The sequence below is a fragment of the Amphimedon queenslandica genome, unplaced genomic scaffold (assembly GCF_000090795.2).
Source record: "Amphimedon queenslandica unplaced genomic scaffold, v1.1 AMPQUscaffold_13025, whole genome shotgun sequence".
Lineage (NCBI taxonomy): Eukaryota > Metazoa > Porifera > Demospongiae > Haplosclerida > Niphatidae > Amphimedon > Amphimedon queenslandica.
In genome coordinates, this window is record NW_003546739.1 from 13,248 (window position 1) to 29,602 (window position 16,355).

A 16,355-nucleotide genomic window follows, 5' to 3' on the forward strand; every position below is an offset into this window, starting at 1 on the left:
TTCCGCTTTAATTGCGTATGATAAATAGCTGTTCTTGACTTCTCAGCTACTTCACTTGTCAGATTAGATCTAGTTGAAGTCAAGCGAAACATAATGTGTGACCCTGGTCCTCCTACGGTCCATCCTGGGCCTCAGTCTGCTCCTCTGCTAGTATCTGTCTCTTGGCTGAAGAACAATCTTAAAACTCCTGGAATAAAGTGAGTGAGAGCGTCACCATATCTATGGTGTCACGCTGCCTTTTGTCCCACTGCATATGATCTGACTTCACATTATATATAAAAATAGGATCCTTGATGGAACTTGGCATGCACCAGCATGGAATAGAGATGCTGAAGCTGAATATCTGAGGTAGATCTACTAAAATAATATCTACAGTAATATTAAAGCAACCTTTTTGTAATTTGTAGAGCTTGATTTTAGTGAATTATTTTTAAAGAAATGCCGCACTCATGCATTGGATTAACTCAATGCAAAAATACCGTATATATAGCTGGAATTATAGTTTGCAATTTTGAACTAATAGAGCAAATTTTAATGCAATTTTTCTGGTGTAGGCGTGAACTGTTGATACACCTATTAATAACCTAGCTATAATGTCCTTTGCGGAATTAAACTGTACGTTTTTATGTGATGAAACAGCAAATAGCAAAATTAAATTCCAACAAATATTTCCAGTTATACGGTTATTTAGAACATGTTGCTTAACAAAATCAAAGTAACCACAAATGTTGGTAGCAATATTTTGCCTATAACATGGAGGGCTTCCAATGCACATCATGCATGAGGAAGCCACACTATAATTTGTAATTTGCACTGCAGTAGTAATTATGCTTAATTTGCACAAGAATGTGGAGTGATTGATTATGTGTAATCAACACACTGACTTTACTCATTCATTATCTACTCTTGTCATTATATGCAGTCAACACATTGAAGGAGCTGAAAAGTTTAATGTTGATGAAGTTGTTGACAAGACGTCTTCCCTGCCATACACTCTACCTCCAGTTGAGCAATTTGATGCCTATGTTGGTGGAAAGGTACTCTGAACATTCTTAAATGACACAAATAACATATTCTCCATTTTTCCATTAGCTTGGTATCAGCAATGACGATCATGTCATTATCTATGATAATTACAGTCCCTTGGGAATGTCCTCAGCTCCAAGAGTTTGGTATACTTTCAAGGTATCTCTTTATATCTTCTCCCCTCACTTTATATATATATTTTTTTCCTGTATAGTTGTATGGTCATGATAAAGTATCAGTTTTGGACGGAGGATTTCCAAAATGGTTGGAGGAAGGAGGGCCAGTAGGATCTGGAAAAATTATGGTAAAGGTATGTATGATACTCAGTTAGTAAATGGGTATAATTAACTGCAATCTACATTTACAGAGACAGCCTGTCAGTTATAAGGGGGTCTATACTCCTGAAGTAATCATAACATATGAGCAGTATTATGATGCATACTACAGCAAATCTGCCAAGGTATAATGTAAATGCTCTGCCATATAATAATGAATGCATGCATAGCTTCTTGATGCAAGGCCTGCTGGAAGATTTAATGGCACAGCTCCTGAACCAAATCCAAGTAATCATACTATAATGGCAATATTTATTATGTTAACATTTAATATAATGTTAGAATTTCACTCTGGGCATGTAAAGGGCAGTTCAAATTTGCTTTGGTTTAATTTCATCGACCAAAAGACTAAAACAGTCAAGAAACCTGAAGAAATTGTTAAAGGTATATACACTAATAGATAGAATAATCTTTTACCCTGTTATGCTCAATAATATATCATAGTTTTTGCTGATGTTGGTGTTAATATATATGAAGACAATTGCATAGGCTCTTGTGGAAGTGGTGTGTTCTCAACTTGGATTGCATTTTCTGCAAGACTGCTCAATAGAAACATACCAATATACACTGTAAGTAATGTGGACTGATGATATTATTGTAACAGCTTGTAAACAGCTTTTATTCTTGGCAACATGTGTATACTTAATTTAGCTATACTGCCAAAAAATAGTACATCTTTTCTTTTTATTCCTGGCAACATGTGTATTTGTTTATATGTTGTTACTTTATTACACTGATCAAGGCTACTATGATGTAAGGCCAAGCTTATAATTGTGTAGAGTAGACAAGAAACAGGGTTGACTGCAATGACTGGTGAAAGAAAAACAAAAAAGTTCATGTTAAGTCAAAGCTGCATTCACTGTTAACTTGTACAAATATACAAACTTCACCAGTTATACTATATCAACACTTTAGAATAAGCTTTTAATTACTTCGGTCTGTTGTGGTTCAGTATAATCAAAGTTTAGTATACACTACATTCTCACTCTTCCTTTTCCTTCAAGTATATATTTACTATTTACAACACTAATAGGGTTCATGGACTGAATGGTATCAGAGAGGGCCAGATGACTCGAAAGTCCTTGGAATAAAGGGAGAAGATTTGAGGCAGTAGTTTGAATTATCTCCTCTGTACTATTTTGTCTACAACTTTTAGTTTAGTATAGCTATATAACTAAGATTTGAAGCAGTAGCTCTGATTAACTTCTCCATATTATTATTTTGTACAACTTTTAGTTCACTATAGCTAACTTTTAGCATATTAGACATTTTAGCAGTATAAATGGCAAATAATAATAATAACAAAAATAATATTAAAACAATAACAAGATAAAAAGAAACAGTTATCATAGTAGTAGTTAGTAGAAAAAATAATGTCAATCTATGGCAAAGTTTCTATAAATGTGTGGAATCTAAAATCTGTTTGCAGATTTCTTTGTATCTCCAGACATCTCCTCCTATACGCTTTCGCTTGATGCCTAAAAAATAGTGATTTAAAATCTTTGTAGTCTTCTCTCCTTTTTCCTTCCCTCTCTCTTTCCCTCTCCCCTCTCTCTCTTAAGCCCAACATCCACTAGTCAACTTTGTTGAAATAAACAGAAATTTTGTTGCCAAAAGTAGAACACTGTTCTACTTTTGGCAACAAAGTTGACATACATCAAACTAACCACAAAGTTGCTTTCAACAAAGTTGCTATAGTGGATATTGGGCTTTAGACATTACATACCCATCATGCTGAGGTTTCCAATCAAACAAACTTCCAGTGAGAAAGTGAGTGGCTTCTTGCTACCTCTCTTCATTTGAGGCTCAAGCTTGCATATATATGTATAGCTGTAATAAAATAATAAAACAATTATTATACAAAAAGTATTTTTTGCTCATTGTCATCACACTATATCTTAAAAGATAGAAGATGCTGAGTGATTGATGCTGATACTGATATTGATGCTGATACTGATACAGATATTGACTCACTTGTTTTTCTTAGTAAACGGTATATTCATGTCATTCAAAACCCGTTCAATTTCCTGCATAACTTCACTCTCTGATTTACAAGATGTTGTATTAGCATCAAACAAGCCCTAAATGAAAAAGAATGAGTGACAGTAATGAATAGAAATTCATCTCAAAATTTAAACTATTTTGTAGTTACATGTATGCACAAAATTGACAAAATTAATGCTCATACTTATTGAATCAGTTTACACTTTCTACATAGCAAAGAATATCAATATGGATCTAAATTGGGGGTGATTTTGGAGCCTTTTTTAAAAAAAAACATGGGCTAATAGTCTATGCTTTTTTTCAAAAATTTGCTACCTTTCTAAAAATGCTCATAACCAATACATAAACTAAAAGAACATGTGCAATCAGTAAAAGTACCTTGACTGTCCTTGGTCCAAGATCTCCATTTTCTCCTCCAGAAGACGGGCGTCTAACAGCCTTCCTTAACTTTGTGAGCACAAAATCAACACTACCAAAACGACGCTACAAAAATACAATCAACTCACATAAAAGTCACTTGACACATTCTCTTACTCTGCTTTTTGGAGAGTGAGGGAGAGGCGGGAGAGATAGTTCTTCCGAAGAATCACCACCAGCTTTATTCAAACGAGAATCGTAAGACATTGTCCTATTAGTAATAATAAAGTAGAAGAACAAAGTACAATGTGCCGTATAGCAGGAAATTTTGAGGGAGTTAAATGTGGTGAATTGCTAAATTTTGGTGATTGGGCAAATTTGTAACCACATGTCATTGAGCATGTGCATAATGGCTCAAAATGCCAGCTTCTATTTTGGTGAATGGCTATCAAAATGCCAAATTTGCCAAATTTAACTCCCTCCATAATTTCCCACTATACAGTACATGTAGTGGAGTAAAGTTATAATTGTCATCACTATAACCACATAAATGTAATAACTATGGGTGACGTAAAGCAAGTAAAATGAATCCCACAAGTCATGACTTGACCCCAATATTAATTGTGACAAAATTTACTTCACAACTTTCGGCTGCAACTGTGGAGTAAGGAAAGGAGCATAGCCAGGAATGCCGCCTTGGAAGCTGGCAGAAGGAGCAATGGATCCAGGAGGAGAGAGAATGGGAGGAAGTGTCAGCGTCTTTGGCTCTTTTTGCTTCACTTGTACTGGGAATGAGCCTTCATCTGAAAAAATTTTTTTGAATAATTTCTATTTATTCCACTGTTTTCTCTTTTTTTTAATTTTTCTATTTTCGTTTATGCTTTTTTTTTCTACTTCAATATCTCTTTCTCTAGCTTCCTCTTTCATTTTTAAATTCTCAATCTCTATTTCTTTTCTCTCTCTTTCTCTCACTCTCGCCCTCTACTGCCTCACTAGCTAGTATGTGGTTAATGGCTGGATAAACAGGACGGCCAATCTTAGGACTCTCAGCTGGTCTCCTCAGACTAACAATCTCCCCAAGTGTCGGAGGATGCATTGGCTGACCAAGACTGATCTTTCTAGTCCTACATAAAGTAAATAAAAGGTGTCATTATGCAGTAAAAAATAAGAATTATCTTCAAGAAAATTTGCAAAATGTCCTGTAAAGGATCCTTTGTCAAATTTTGGAGCAAGTTTAAAAATTCATAAAAAATAAATTTTGATCAGAATCAGTTCAAACTTTCTACACAACATAAAAACATGTATAATGATCAGATATCAATTATAAAAATGGAGAATTCACTCTTTTTCAATTTTAATGAAATTTGGCCAACGACCCTGTACTATAGTACAGGGATTTTGGCCCGATTTTAGAGCAACGTTTAAAATTCATTTCAAAAATCCAATTTGCATCGGAATCAGTTTAAACTTTCTACACAACATAAGTACATGTATATGTATCTAAAAATGAATAATTTTTTCCTAGCATGTAGTGTTATTATGCTAAAAACTTTATCAAAACTGAGACAGTAAAAGTATATCAAAGCTACTCCAATGAAGAGTTACATGTATGCTAGTCCATTAGACCTTACCTTGGACTAGATGTGATAGAGGTATTGGATGGAGGCTGAACCTTTACTTCAATATCTTTTGTTACTATAGGCTTGTCTTCATCACTTTCGCTCTCACTGTCTTCCTCTTTATCATCATCCGATATGCTGTTGTCATCTTCTTTCTCATTCTAAAGAAGAGAGAGAGAGAGAGTAAAGATGGGAGGGAGAGAGAGAAGGAGAGAGACTTTACAGTCACAACTATAATTGAAGGACAGTAAATTTCATAAATTCACCCAAAAAACTATATCTTGTAAATCTACAATAATCTTGAACTTATATATTATACTTATAATACTTATAACTTTAGTTTCAATAATATCATGAAAGCCATAAAATATTCAGCCCTCTATAATTATACATACACACTACATCATTACTGAAAGTAGACAGCAAGTGTACATGTATTAAGTATACTTTTGTTTTATCATATGCTAGAGATGAAGGCTTGTTGAGGTATGGCCTGTGGGAAGTAAGAGGTGAGGAAGGTCCTTTTTCATTCAGTGATGGAGCCCTGGTCACCACTTTCCTAAGAGAGGCAGTGATAGAAATGAAATGAAAATAGGAGGAACAGCATCACACAGTAAAAGTGATACAGTGTAGCCTTTCTCTGTATAATGGACACTTTGGGTCAAGAAAGTTGCTCTGTTATACAGAGGTGTCCTTTATGTGGAGGTTATTTTATACAGTAAGGAATGTAATTGGTATACTAGGTACTGTCTGTTAAATGGAGGTGTACGCTATAGAGAGTGTCCATTGAGTGTCCATTAAGAGAGGCTATATTGTATCTTTATTACAATAATTATTCCTTACTTTGGAGGCGCTTTAATTTTTGGTTCTTTCCCTGCTAGCTTTTGCCGAAAGAGAAGGAAATATGTAGCAGTCAAATGATCATAATCCCACTAATGAAAAATAAACAAACAAACAAACAAATTAATTAATAAATGTAGAAATATACTGTCATACTCTGAGGACTCTTTCTGTCATAGCAGTAGTTGATACGCCGTGATATCGAGAGAGCTCTTCAATGCAGTCAGTATCAAGCTCATTAATCTAATAATAGATCATGTATTGTTACTATTAATAGATCATGATCCTTACATCAATCTTGCTGTCCCATACAATGGGTCTAGAGTAGCCTTGCATTACCCACGGATGATTGAGTAACTCGTCTACAGTGACTCTTCTCTCAGGAATAGTCTATATAATAAATATTGACCATAAATAATACATGTATATAGTATATAAGTAGTTTAACATCTTCATTAAGAATGGGCCCACACTACCTGTCCTTAATACATGTACAGTGTAGCCTCTTTATTAAGGACACCATTGGGCCCACACTACCTGTCCTTAATACATGTACAGTGTAGCCTCTTTATTAAGGACACCATTGGGCCCACACTACCTGTCCTTAATACATGTACAGTGTAGCTTCTTTATTAAGGACACCATTGGGTCCACACTACCTGTCCTTAATACATGTACAGTGTAGCCTCTTTATTAAGGACACCATTGGGCCCACACTACCTGTCCTTAATACATGTACAGTGTAGCCTCTTTATTAAGGACACTATTAGGCCCACACTACCAGTCCTTAATACAGAGGTGTTCTCATTTTAAGTATATTTTTGTATAGGCTTGTACCAATTGGGACATTATAAAATGTCCCCATTATAAAGGTGTCCCTATTATAGATATTATACGGCACACACAGTGTGTGAATGAGTGCTTGTATTTGAATAGTATTCTTGTGTTGATAGTGACATTATAGTTTCATAGTAAGTATCATAGCAGTGAGTATTATGGTATAGTGGATACTGTATGTAGTGCATGTGCTTTAACTCACTTGAAGTAAAACATCAAGTATTTCCAAACTGTCTCTGCTTAACCAACGAGGCTTGTCATAGCGTCCATTCTAAGAAATAGAAAGCATTTATTTCTCCATACAATAAATCAATACACTGATACTTGTATGACATACATGCATGTGTACAGTATGTCTGGAGGTGCGTGTATAAGTAATGTAATACCTGAGGACTGAGATATCTGCTTGAGGTGAAGCTGAGGGCAGATATCAAGGGACTCAGGTATTACATTACTAATACTCACCTCCATACACACACACACTGGTCACTGTATATATTACTAGTATTAGTATTAGCAGATATACCTGTATTAGCCTGTATAGCTCAGCAGTGTTGTCATCATCAAAAGGTAGGAAGCCATTAAGGAGGGCATACAGTAGCACTCCAAGACTCCACACATCAGCTCTGGGCCCTATATAAGGACCACCTTTAATCAGTTCTATAAGTGAAATGTAGGAAATGAAAGGAAAGTAACAAGACAATGAAGACATGTATAGATAGGTAAGACTTATATAAGGACATATACAATGTATAAGAGAAACAGGAGATATAGATATTGGAGGGAAAGAGGAGAGGATTACCAGGTGCAGCATATGCAGGAGATCCACAGCAAGTTTTGAGTAAATGTCGAATATCCTAAAAATAAGTAATAAAAAATGAAATACTAATAATACTATGAATAAATAAATATAATAAATAATAAATAAAGAATAAGAGTAAACCTTTGGTTCAGCAACTAATCCAAAATCAATCAGTTTGATATTTGAATATTCATCAAGCAACAGGTTCTCCTATTATTATTATTATCATCATCAATTAAATATTATTTTTTGAGACTCAAACTCACAGGCTTCAGGTCCCTGTGTATGAAACCCGAGGTATGAACATATTTCAAAGCTGCTACTATCTGTCTGAAAAATGTCCTAGCCTCTGGTTCCTGTAAATAAAACAAAAATAATTATAATTAATACATTCTAAATGTTAGGGTATTGCACAAAATATGTAAAATTATCAGAACCCTTGCGTGAAAAATTAGAAAATTTAGAAAATTAGAACCCCTGCATATGAACATCAGAACCCTTGTAGAGGACACTACTACAACTACACACATGCATGCATGCATCACTCTATTATAGTATGTTACATACATGTACATGTGTTTAACTGTCTGATACTATAATATTATGAGATAATATGTAGTAGGAGTCGTAGTGAGTCCATAACAAATGTGATGTGTCATTTACTAAACAAACTAAGACATTCTTTGACTAATTTGTAGCCACAAATACACGTACAGACAAACAGACTGAGAGTAGTACAGTGCTGATATGCATGTAGCTATACTGTACGTATGGTATAGAGTATAACCTGTTTATTATTGACACTCTAAATTAAGAAGACTTCTATAATCAAGACAGGTAGCATAAACAAGAAATAAAACAATAACATGATTAACACTAATTAATAGTTAAACTAACACGGCATAACACATGCTAGATAAAGCACAAGAAATTAAGTACGTGTACAACAATTTACATGTACAACAAATTGTTGTACATGTGCTTTACCTAACATGTATTATACCGTGCTAGTTTGCAACTGTTTAGTGTTAATGATGTTATTGTTTTATTTCTTGTTTTTTTCAGTATCAGTCCCAATACAATATAAATCTGTATTAATGAACCTCTAAAATAAGGACAGGTTCATAATCAGGACAGTATTATTGGGTCCCAAGGTGTCCGTAATAGACAGGTTCAACCAATGACCATGCTCACTGATTTCATTACAGACTATAAGTACTTGAACTTACTTTCAGCTTCTCCTTGGCCACTATGTAATCGAATAACTCACCACCAGAACAATACTAAAGAATGAATGAGGAAATGAGGTACTAGTACTACTATACAGTGATCACTCACTTCTAAGATCATGTATATCATCAGGTCGGTCTCTATCACTTCAAACAATTGGCAAACGTGCTGATGATGAAGATTTTTCAATGCTCTCATTTCGCGATAGACTCGAGGCAAATCATCCTAAAAATCGAAAGAGGATTGATATTAGTTAACATAGCTGTGAACAAAACACTCAATGCAATACTGATGCAATTGATACCATTTAACACATCACTGATTTTTGACTACACATTAATGCTGCAGTTAATTCACAATTAATAGTGATACTAGACAGTTTTTATTGTAAAATTAATGGCCATTGGCAGGATTGTGTATGTGTTATATGTGTGTGTCATGCAATTTGACTCGGTGGCATTGTAAGTTGATAAAGCACAGAAATGGTGAGTAGTAGTGACTGCATGACGTATATGTATCACATTCATAGTGAAGCACTGTGTAGTAAATAATATGACTCACTCCTAATTGTATTTTATTCATAATCTTCACAGCAACCTTATTAAAATGGAGAAAGAGAGAGAGAGAGAGTGAGTGAGGGGAGGAAGAAAATTCAAAGGTGTAAAGGATCAATGCATTTATTCTTACTTTCTCTCCTGTTAGCTTATGTTTTCCAAGTTTGACTTTAGCAAAGCCACCTGCAGAAACAAAGGATATGGATCAATAACATAAAAAAGATGTTAACGCTACATGTTTATATGCATGTACAGTGTATTCCTTACCAGAGCCAAGGGTTTCAAATAGCTCGTAGTTTTCCTCAACTTCTGGATACCTCGGTCTAACATGCTGACGATGATGATGATGATGAGACATAATGTGAACACTAAAAGGAGAGAGAAAAGAGAAAGATAGGGAGAGAGAGAAAGAGGGAACGAGAAAGAAAGGCAGGGGAGAGAGAGAGGGGGAAAGAGAGGGAAGAATACAAAACTTGAAGAAGGGAATGATCTAAACAAACTGTTTCATAAACAAACAGAACAGAATACAATGGGAGTATATACAAGTAGGAAAAGGTGAGCTGGGGATCATGAATAACCTATGAATAACCTTAGACTGTCTCCAAGGTTTATTACACTTGTGTAAACAAGTACCTCTCTGATACCAGGAATAAAAGCCACAGACCATACCAGTCATTGTATTATTATTATTATTATTATAGCAGTCATGGAGCATAGCAGTGCATATGATGGGAATAAAGAAGAGCTGTTTATGCATTCTATGAACTAGTAAACAATGTCATACACATACACTGACACAAAAGTTTGTTTATTGTTATAGTATAGACTATCAGCCAGTTAATAGTCGAGCATGCCAATTCATATGAAAAAAATATCAAAATACAATAACTAGACCACCATGTAAGAAGTATAGGTCATCGATTGCTTATAGAAATAAAAATACACTTTTTTCGCTTGAAAGGTGATCCTACAAGACCATGTAGAGGTAGTGGTACCCTGTCATGCAATAGTTTATGTTAGGAAACAACTAAAAAGAATGTGACTAGCATAACGAGAGTTTAGGGAAGATTAATTGAGAGTAAATACTAACATACATGCATATATAGTATAGTGTGATGTCAGTAAGCAACCGTTTCAAAAACAGTGGGCTGATTGTGACTTTCAACATAAACTATACACAATAAATTTACCAAAATATGCAATACAGACTGTGATACACAGGAGTTTTTTTTTGCACCCCATTACAGCTCATTCACTGCTGTCATTATCACTACTGATGGTCACAAAAAGCCACATAAAAGCAAACGCAGAGAAACAGAGGCGCCGCCGCATTTTACACAGAAGTAAATTCTAACAGAAAGTACAGTGAAACAAATTGAAGGCAAAATGGACCCCTGCCCTTTTGCACAAAGCTGCTATTACAAACACTAATAAGGGATCGAGCTAATTAGAGCTCATTAACACCTCATACCTTGTACAGCTTGTACTTGCAAGAGAGAAGAGAGAGAGGGTTGACAAAGAGAAGAAGAGAAGACGCAACTAACACTCCTACAGCTAAGCCAAGGCGTGGCACCTCATAAAACTGTAGGCGTAACATTAGTAGGCGGTGCGTGGAAATAAAACTGGGTGGGGCTCAATAGCTAATTTGCTGAGCTCACTCACAGAGAGCTGTCAAAGTAAATTCAATACCATAAAAATAGAAAGGTATGACATAACTTGCTTCACTATTAATGATTCAGCTTTTGCAGAGCTGCTTACATAATGGAACAGCAAAGAAGAGGAAAAGACACTAAAGAAAGAGAAGGTGACAAGTCACAATTAAACTGGGAAAATATCATTTATTTGCAGGTCAATTGTACCCTAATTCTTCTGTTTTTCGAGATATACCCTCATTCATTCACGATCCTGTGATGAATGAGGAGCATAGCTCATCTCCTATGCCAATGGAAGGAATTGCTGGTTGTGAAAGAGAAAGATTATCACCTCCTACCTCTCATCATAATCAGCAGTATTATAGCAGACCTCTTCTCTCTGGTGAAGAATGTCTCAAAATGCTTGAAGCTCAGCTACTGTTGAGAGATTCTAAATTGAAAGAAAACGACAAAATACTGTTAGCGTATGAAAGAGGTGAATTCCCTCTTGAGCAAACACCAACAAAAACAAATAGAAAAGAAAGCAAAGAACTGGCTCAACCTCAACCTGACATGCAACAGCCTCTCCAGCAAATGCATAGCAGCTATGAGCAGCAATATGGTGAATCTGCATCTAAAAAGATAAAGAAAGATGAGGATCATGCTGCTGCAACAAGTAAAGAAGATGCTACTAGCATTAGAGACAGTGATAATTCTGAGATGTGCCTCCCTAATGAAAAACCTAAAAGTGAGAATGGAGTTAAACCTAATGAAGCCTGCAACGTAATAATAAGGAAACACACTCCATTAAGTAATGATTGCATTACTACTGCTATATCAAGCAAGACTATTGAAGCAAGTGATGAGCTTAATAGAGGAGTTGCAAGTACTGCTATTGCTAATGGAAGCACTTCTAATGTTAATACTGCTGCTGCATGTACTGGTACTGTAATGCCATCATGTGTAAGAGGTGAAAGATCAGCTCAGATCTATCAATCAATGATGCAAAGAATGCATAGAAAGAGTCGATTGTGTACAGAAGAATCAGTTTCAGCAAGAAATGTATGTCATGCAGTTGTTATACACATATTGTATTAACAATATTCGAGAATGTGCAGTGTCATTGTGAATCTGTCAATGAATACAATTATATTCTGTCCATATTAGGATACAAGTAATGATGAAGCAATTGCAAAAGCCTTGCAAGAAGAATGGAGAAAAAATCAATCACTTCCAAATGAAAAGGTATAGATAAAGAAATAAAATTTAATGGAGCTAATAATACTTGATTTACCTCTCCCTCTTTCTCTTGTAGGAAGAAGCTGATTTTAGATTAGCCCGTCAAATGCAGGAGCAATTCGACAATGAAATGGCTCAAGCAATAAACAGCTCTGGGAGTGTAATAGTAACACAATACAGTAAGTTGAATATGCAACCAAATATGTAAATACAGCTTGGTACAGTCATTCATTCACTTATATACACAGTGATGGACAATGGGTGACGTGCACAAAATGAAAGATAAACCGTCCAAGTTTATAATAATAAGCAAAATCTTCCTATCATATTATTACAATGAATGTACTTCATACACCAGACAATGTACTTAAACATTAGTGTAGAATCATAAACATTCTCCCTGTAGACAGAAAAAGCTACATTACTTAAAATGCATGTGCATGTACATACATGTTGTAGTACTAAGCATATGTAACGTGTACATGTGCATGTATTATTGTAATTATAATAGGTCCATATGCAGAGCCATTTCAAGATGCTCATCGTGGTTATACTAAAATCGCTCCAAGAGGAGCTGTACCAGGAAGAGAACAGCATGGACGATTAATAACTGGACAAATGAGACCAACTTACGATAGAGGGAACAGCTCTGGGTATGAGAGTGGGGGAGGGGCCATAGAAGATATGTCATACGAGGTAATGCAATAATAAATAAATTATTAATTGATTATTAGCATTGGAATAAATACATGAGCTTATTTGCATTTTTATGTATTTGTATTTTTTATTTATTTGTATTTTTAATACACAGAGGCTCTCAGAATTGGAGGACGTGTCTGTTGGATTAAGTTTTAATGAATTGACTCGATTAACACGTGTCACTACTTATGATAAGGTCAGCTATAGACTAACACACTAACATGAATTACAATAAAACGCATCTCTCTTTTCTATCAGTTCCCTCTCTCTCTCTCTCTCTCTCTTTTCTATCATTTCCCCCCTCTCTCTCTCTTTTACTTACATAAATAATAAATATATTCTCATCACTAATTGCAGAGTGAAGGTGGTGGAGACATGTCACGCTCCTGCAGTATTTGTTTTGATGAATACGTTCAAGACCAACAGTTAAGAGTTCTGCCTTGTTTCCACAAGTTTCACAGACACTGCATTGAGAAGTGGTTGTCTGAAAAACCAACTTGTCCTGTCTGTTTGAAAAACATTGTGTCATAAAAACACTATATGCATGTACATGTACTTGTATAAAGTTTTATTGTATATGTGAGGTATGTTGATAAAATAATTTATTGATATAATAAATACACATAATTTTAGAAGTAAAAGTAGGAAGTAGGAACATACTACATACATGTAATATAGCAAAATAGGAGAAAATAGAAGGAGAAATAAAAACAAAGGAGAGAATTAGAGAAAAAAGAATACATAGAAACATATTGATTACAGTGTTTTTGTTAGTCAGTTTTATCTCCATTGAATCCCATTAGTTTATCCAAATGGTCAGCAAACAGTGATGGTTGTCCTTGTTCATAAGGTTTTAGTGTTCCTGGATCTAATGTCTCAATAGTCTCATATAATGATCTAGCAATGGAAAGAATATAACAATATGCTAAATTGAAGGAAATGTACATATTTCATTGGGAAAATTAATGTATTATCTGATATACATGTACACATAAAAGTGGAGAAGGCACTTAGGCCCATTTTGGAGAAACTGAAACAACTTTTAAAATTCATAAAAAAATCCAATTTTGATCAGAATCAGTTTAAAATTTCTACATAACATATGTACATGCGTATGCATCAGAATAAATTATAAAAATAAAGAAATCTCTCCTTGCCAATTTTGGCAAAATTTGGCCGATGACCCTACAGGTACTTTAGCTCAATTTTTGAGCAACTTAAAAAATTCGTAAAAAATCCAATTTTGATCGGAATCAGTTCAAACTTTCTACACAACATAAGTACATGTATATGCATCAGGAAAGATTATAAAAATGAAGAATTCTCTCCTTGCCAATTTTGGCAAAATTTGGCTGATGACCCTGTACTATAGTACAGGTACTTCGGCTCAATTTTTGAGCAACTTAAAAAATTCGTAAAAAATCCAATTTTGATCGGAATCAGTTCAAACTTTCTACACAACATAAGTACATGTATATGCATCAGGAAAGATTATAAAAATGAAGAATTCTCTCCTTGCCAATTTTGGCAAAATTTGGCTGATGACCCTGTACTATAGTACAGGTACTTCGGCTCAATTTTTGAGCAACTTAAAAAATTCGTAAAAAATCCAATTTTGATCGGAATCAGTTCAAACTTTCTACACAACATAAGTACATGTATATGCATCAGAAAATATTATAAAAATGAAGAATTCTCTCCTTGCCAATTTTGGCAAAATTTGGCCGATGACCCTGTACTATAGTACAGGGTCTTTAGTCTAATTTTTGAGCAACTTCAAATTCGGTTCAAAAATCTAATTTTGATCGAAATTAATTTAAAGTTACAAAAACATGTACATACTTGCTGAAAGTATACACTAAGTGTCCGTCTTTAGCCAGTCTAGACGCAAGCTCTGTTTGATGATTATTCATTAAGGTTTCATTAATAACAACAATCAGGGCTTTACGTAATGACAGTGACTCAAATATTGTACCAGAACCTAATAATAATAATAATAATAATAATAATAATAATAATAATAATAATAATAATAATAATAATAAATTAATTAATTAATGATGAACAATTTTTTATTCATCGATTTTAATTTAAAAGGTGTTTAAAAGGTGCTTTAATAGTTATTACCTCCATGACTGATGATAAGTGATGCTTCTGTCATATCGCTAGCCAGTGTAGGCTTGAAACGAAACCAGTCAACAATCAGCCCTTCTTCTCTGCCACTCCCACTCTCACTATTCGCAGGCGTATATTCACCATGGCCTATCTGAATATTTAAATGAGTGTATCCTTTTGAAAATAGCAACTAAATATAATTTAAAAAATAAGATTATCATTTTTGGTACTTTTTGAAATCTTTTCTCAGAGACTGCTTTTATCAGATCTTCAAATTTTGTAGTTCCAACAACAACAAGAACAGATTTCTTAGACATCCCTAAAAATTAAATTTTTAACCCTTTGTCATGTCACGGGGTTAAAATTTCATATAGGCGTGGTCACAATAAAATGGCATCTTTCTCGAGATGGCTTAGCTCCAGTAAACGCTTATCAAGATGGAGTGGACGGTTTAAGAGTTTGATGAGTGACTATGCTACAGTATGCAAGGATGTACTAGAATATGCAAAGAAAAAACCACTCCGTTTCACTACTATGGTAACAATTGGTTCTTTTGCTGGAGTCTCATGGAAGAAAAATCCGGACATGAACGGATTTGTAAACGAAGTACTTCAGTATTCTAATGAGATATCATCTTGCAGTGAACTAACAAGGAATCCAACAGCTCAGAGAATCATAGAGGGGCATTTATTAGGAATATGTAATCGATCGTTGGATTACGTCAATCTTGGAGTGTGTTCTCTAATTATACAGCTTCCTAATTATAAGGATTGCAAAAATTATATGGAGACGTGTCCCCAATTAAAGCCCCACTGGTGGACGATGAGAGAAAGGATTGTGGACGTTGGGTTTTGGGATAAATGGTGGGTATTGGAAAAAGACATGATAGACTATGATGTAAATCCAGAATCATTTTAAATTATCATTATTCTACTTTAACTTTAATGCAATGTATGTATAATACCACAAATAAATGACAAATTGTTGTTGCAATAAATTTTTATAAAACAAAATTATCATGCAAGATAGAAAATCATAATGAAGTCTGCTTTGCGCCCCCCGGCCCC

The 16,355-nt window shown here is 34.6% G+C and overlaps 5 protein-coding genes across 5 annotated transcripts; 3 read left to right on the forward strand and 2 right to left on the reverse strand.

The window, feature by feature from the left end:
* Positions 1–5: 5 nt before the first annotated feature.
* On the forward strand, positions 6–2,623 carry LOC105314270 (thiosulfate sulfurtransferase-like). The gene is made up of 10 exons (XM_011408348.2): positions 6–197; positions 286–348; positions 923–1,037; positions 1,093–1,185; positions 1,241–1,336; positions 1,394–1,486; positions 1,532–1,589; positions 1,644–1,745; positions 1,806–1,930; positions 2,395–2,623. The coding sequence occupies exons 1-10, from the start codon at positions 94–96 to the stop codon at positions 2,473–2,475; spliced, it is 930 nt and encodes a 309-aa protein (XP_011406650.2). The 5' UTR covers positions 6–93; the 3' UTR covers positions 2,476–2,623.
* LOC100640175 (maternal embryonic leucine zipper kinase-like) lies at positions 2,623–11,162 on the reverse strand. Its single transcript, XM_020001808.1, has 23 exons — positions 11,076–11,162; positions 9,872–9,972; positions 9,738–9,787; positions 9,612–9,647; positions 9,159–9,275; positions 9,050–9,103; positions 8,087–8,176; positions 7,962–8,030; positions 7,821–7,875; positions 7,545–7,678; positions 7,221–7,289; positions 6,473–6,571; positions 6,338–6,424; positions 6,185–6,273; positions 5,789–5,900; positions 5,354–5,502; positions 4,716–4,846; positions 4,360–4,525; positions 3,900–3,993; positions 3,744–3,848; positions 3,336–3,442; positions 3,088–3,191; positions 2,623–2,839 (listed from the first exon to the last, which is right to left on the reverse strand). Exons 2-23 carry the CDS (start codon positions 9,960–9,962, stop codon positions 2,757–2,759), a joined length of 2,091 nt encoding a protein of 696 aa, XP_019857367.1. The 5' UTR covers positions 9,963–9,972; positions 11,076–11,162; the 3' UTR covers positions 2,623–2,756.
* A 69-nt stretch (positions 11,163–11,231) lies between these two features.
* On the forward strand, positions 11,232–13,786 carry LOC100640300 (E3 ubiquitin-protein ligase RLIM-like). The gene is made up of 8 exons (XM_011408349.2): positions 11,232–11,308; positions 11,353–11,408; positions 11,453–12,297; positions 12,403–12,480; positions 12,551–12,653; positions 12,986–13,170; positions 13,286–13,369; positions 13,531–13,786. The coding sequence occupies exons 2-8, from the start codon at positions 11,366–11,368 to the stop codon at positions 13,702–13,704; spliced, it is 1,512 nt and encodes a 503-aa protein (XP_011406651.1). The 5' UTR covers positions 11,232–11,308; positions 11,353–11,365; the 3' UTR covers positions 13,705–13,786.
* A 114-nt stretch (positions 13,787–13,900) lies between these two features.
* LOC100640427 (UDP-N-acetylglucosamine transferase subunit ALG13 homolog) lies at positions 13,901–15,642 on the reverse strand. Its single transcript, XM_003389596.2, has 4 exons — positions 15,519–15,642; positions 15,301–15,478; positions 15,016–15,154; positions 13,901–14,070 (listed from the first exon to the last, which is right to left on the reverse strand). Exons 1-4 carry the CDS (start codon positions 15,603–15,605, stop codon positions 13,944–13,946), a joined length of 531 nt encoding a protein of 176 aa, XP_003389644.1. The 5' UTR covers positions 15,606–15,642; the 3' UTR covers positions 13,901–13,943.
* A 4-nt stretch (positions 15,643–15,646) lies between these two features.
* LOC105314271 (uncharacterized protein C19orf52-like) lies at positions 15,647–16,350 on the forward strand. Its single transcript, XM_011408350.2, has one exon. It carries the CDS (start codon positions 15,679–15,681, stop codon positions 16,204–16,206), a length of 528 nt encoding a protein of 175 aa, XP_011406652.1. The 5' UTR covers positions 15,647–15,678; the 3' UTR covers positions 16,207–16,350.
* Positions 16,351–16,355: the final 5 nt, after the last annotated feature.